General features: G+C 51.6%; 1 protein-coding gene across 1 annotated transcript in view; it reads left to right on the forward strand.

Annotated features, from left to right (window-relative positions):
* MXRA5 (matrix remodeling associated 5) overlaps positions 1 to 1710 on the forward strand; it is a 34187-nt gene extending 32477 nt beyond the window's left edge. Inside the window, exon 9 of the mRNA XM_014583904.2 lies at positions 5 to 1710. Coding sequence (XP_014439390.1) covers positions 5 to 596 — 592 coding nt within the window. The 3' untranslated portion in view covers positions 597 to 1710. The remainder of the gene's footprint in view (positions 1 to 4) is intronic.
* The last annotated feature ends 2049 nt before the right edge of the window (positions 1711 to 3759 follow it).

A 3759-nucleotide genomic window follows, 5' to 3' on the forward strand; every position in this document is an offset into this window, starting at 1 on the left:
TGAGGGTGAGCCGCAACCCCCACACGAACAGCCAGTACTCGAACCTGGTGAGCATCGTCAACGGGGAGACGCTGCAGCTGCACTGCGCTCCTCCGGGCGGCCGGCGAGGGCGTCTCTCCTGGACGCTCCCCAGCGGCATGGTTCTAGAGAGCCCTGAAGCCCGGGGCCGCGTCTCCCTCTTGGACAACGGCACCCTGGTCGTGCGTGACGCCTCGGTGTTTGACAGGGGCACCTACGTGTGCAGGGTGCACACCGAATACGGCCCGGCCGTCGTGAGCATCCCGGTCATTGTCATCGCCTACCCTCCGCGGATCACCAGCGAGCCCACCCCGGTCATCTACACCCGGCCCGGGAACACCGTGAAGATCAACTGCGTGGCCATGGGCATCCCCAAGGCTGAGGTCACCTGGGAGCTGCCCGACAGGTCGCAGCTGACCGCGGGCACGCAGGCTCGCCTCTATGGAAACCGATTTCTGCACCCCCAGGGGTCCTTAACCATCCAGCATGCCTCGCACAGGGACGCCGGCTTCTATAAATGCACTGCCCAAAACATCCTGGGCTCCGACTCTAAAACCACCTATGTCCACGTCTTCTGAGGCACCGACCGCACACCGGGGAGCCAGAGGAGGTGCTGTGCGAGAAAGAGCCAGGAGGCATTTGTAAGAAAACCGGGTCTGGGCAGCTCCGAGAGAGTTTGTCTTGGGGCACGGGGGCCCCTGTGGGTTTCAGATGGAGGCTCCCTTGACCCGGGCTTGTTGGCAAGAGGAAGGCACGCAGACAAGGGGCGGACAACCCAGCGTCTCTGGGAGCTGGCTTCCATGTTTCCCACAGGCCAGGGACCCACCTCGGCTCCATCCGACTCACGGGGCCTTTGCGAAGACTGCTGCACTGCCCGTGTGAGCTCTCCTAGCAAGCCTCAGCCCACGGAGGGGATGGCCACGCCGTGCCACCTCTCTGGAGTCACACGCCCTAGTGAACCTGCTGCTCTTGCGCCATGACAGAACATTCTAGAAGAAGGACTCCTCTCACTTGTTGATATGTCCCTTGTCACTGCAAAATGCCACTTTGCCCACTCGGGGTTTAGAACCAGAGTGTGCAATGATTTTTTTTTTTTTAATACTCTTGTTTCACACATGGCAATGACCATTTTACATGAAAAAGGAAACTATTTTTCTCTGGTGCTCACTTTTTATATAGTGTTTTATATATATATATATATATATTTTCTTTCTTGCTCATCAGACGATGAGACGAGAGAGTGATGGACTCTCTCGTCTCATTTAAAACGGTAAATTATTGGTCTTTACAAGACTTGGATACGTGACAGCAGGCATGGAAGTGCAGGGTGAGAGTCACCCCGCCCAATCCGCTTTCCAACTTAGGCACGGCAGACAGAGTTCCCTTCTCAGGAAGCCTACAGGGCGGAAAGGTGGGTTACCGGATTTCTTGGATACAAAGTTCATCTTGAGGAAAGATGAGAAGGAGAAAACGAAACTTCGACCCCCACAGAACACACTCTGGAACCTTCCAGAAAATCCCAGACACGTCTCTGTAGTATTCGAACCATCCATCTGGTGCCAACACCTGCTATGAATCCATCGGGGCCCACAGACAGTAGGGTAGCTGGTATTTCCATGCCTGCATAGCTGTCTTTTTAAGACCTATCTTGTCTACATTTGATAATAAAACGATATTTTCCAAATAACCGGAGCGTGATGGCCACGGCACTTTCGAGAGTAGATGAGGTTCAGAGGAACTTGGGTTTACCTCAGAGTGGTGGAGAAAGCTGCTCTCACCCACCCCGTTTAATTTAGTCTATGCTGCACGATTGTGTCTTCGATAAGGTGACACATGATCTCGTTGTGGGGTGGGATGAGGAGAGAGAGAGAGACACACACACAGAGTGAGGAGGAGACAGAGGGAACGTGAGAAATCCCCCGATGGCGGATGGTCGTGCCACAATCCCTTTCCCTCCATTTCTCCTTTTGGCATTTTGGGCACGCACGCACACCCACGCCCAGTGTGTTTTCCAAGCTGCTGGGTCTGAGATTTGAACTCTGTCGCCAGCCATGTGGGATCCTGCACCCTCAACCACTATGCCACCTGCTAGCATTCTCCACCATTTTATTTATTTATTTATTTTTGAAATTTTTGCTACAGGACAAGTGCACACGCCAGAGAGAGACAAAGAGACAGAGAATGAGAACTCACCCCCCTGCAGGGGGGGATGGCGACCCTGAAATCCCTTCTCTTCCATTCTCCTCTTGGGATTTTGGGCATGCACACACACACACACCCAGTGTCCATTTCAAACTGCCGGATCTGGGACTCGAACTGCGTACAGCCACTTGGGAGTCCAGGTTTGCAACCCTGATGCCACCTGCTGGACCCTCCCTAGATTTTTTAAAAATTTATTTGACTTTATTTGTTATTATTATTTATATTTGTTTTAATTGCACCAGAGATAGAGAGAGAAAAGGAAAGTGAGAAAGCAAGCCACCAGGTCCAAGACTTGAACCATGGCCAGCCATGTGAGAGTGCAGTGTCACAACCACCACGCCACCTGCCGGCCCGCTCTACAAATTTTTTAATGGACAAAGAAACAGAGACAACAGTAGTGGCAACAGGGACCTATTTTGGGGGCTGGATAGTGGGGCAGTGGTAAAACATGATGGTCTATGAGGCTGACCAGACATGAAAGGGTTTTGGGTTTGTGTCCAGAGACCTCCATGAAGTCACTTGGCATGGGTGTGTCTATGGATTGGCTGAGGCGGGGGGTGGAGTATGATGTCAATACCCCATGGAGGTTCTCGCTCTCTCTCTTTCTTGTCTTGTTCATGGAGGAAATAAATAAACTTTTTTTTTTTTTTTTGGAGAGATTTTCACTGTAGGACGCGTGCACTCGCCAGAGAGACAGAGAGAGACATAGAGACAGAAAGGTTTAAGCCACCGGGTCCGGGACTCGAACCACAGTTGACTACATGGGAGTCCAATGATATAGCCGTTATGCCAACTGCTGGTCCCAATAAGTAAAGTTTTAAAAAAGTGAGCTATTTGACAGACACGTAGGCAGGGTCTAACCCTCCGCCCACGTGCTGACAACTCCACTGTAAAGAGACACAGATTCACCAATGAGAGGAAATCCTGCAGGAATCAGCGTTATTATTATTATTGGCAGGGAGACACTGGCATTCCTCAGATACACAAAGCCTCCTTTCTTCTGCTGCCCAGGAGGAAGAAAACAAAATCAGCCAAAGGATTTGGGAAGCCTACGACTGGCCTGGTCGAGTTTCAGAAAAGCTCTCTGGCAAGGTCTCACGCCCTCTGACCATTTAAAAAACAGCATGGCAGGGACCAGCAGGTGGCGTCATGGCCACATCGCTGGACTCCCACGTAGTCGACTGCAGTTCAAGTCTTGGACCCGGTGGCTTAGAACTCAAGCCGGGCGCGTGTGCATGCATGCCCAAGATCCTGAGAGGAGAATGGAGGAGAAGGGATTGCAGCGTGGCCATCCTCCCTGGGGGGGGTGATTTCTCACTTTCTGTCTCTCTGTCTCTCTCTGGCAAGCGCACACATACCCTATAGCAAAAAAAGAAAAAAAAAGGAAAAGAAAAAAGAAACCTCTCCCCCCAAAAAGAACATGGCAGAATATCGTAGCTGATTCACATGACCTGCAAAACCTGCGTGTCTACCGAGAGCTTCATGAGGTGATCTGGACTCACCATGGGGTTACGTCAGATAAAAGCATTTTAAGTGGAA

Source organism: Tupaia chinensis, unplaced genomic scaffold, assembly GCF_000334495.1.
Source record: "Tupaia chinensis unplaced genomic scaffold, TupChi_1.0 Scaffold145072_1, whole genome shotgun sequence".
In the NCBI taxonomy this organism is placed as follows: Eukaryota; Metazoa; Chordata; class Mammalia; order Scandentia; family Tupaiidae; genus Tupaia; species Tupaia belangeri.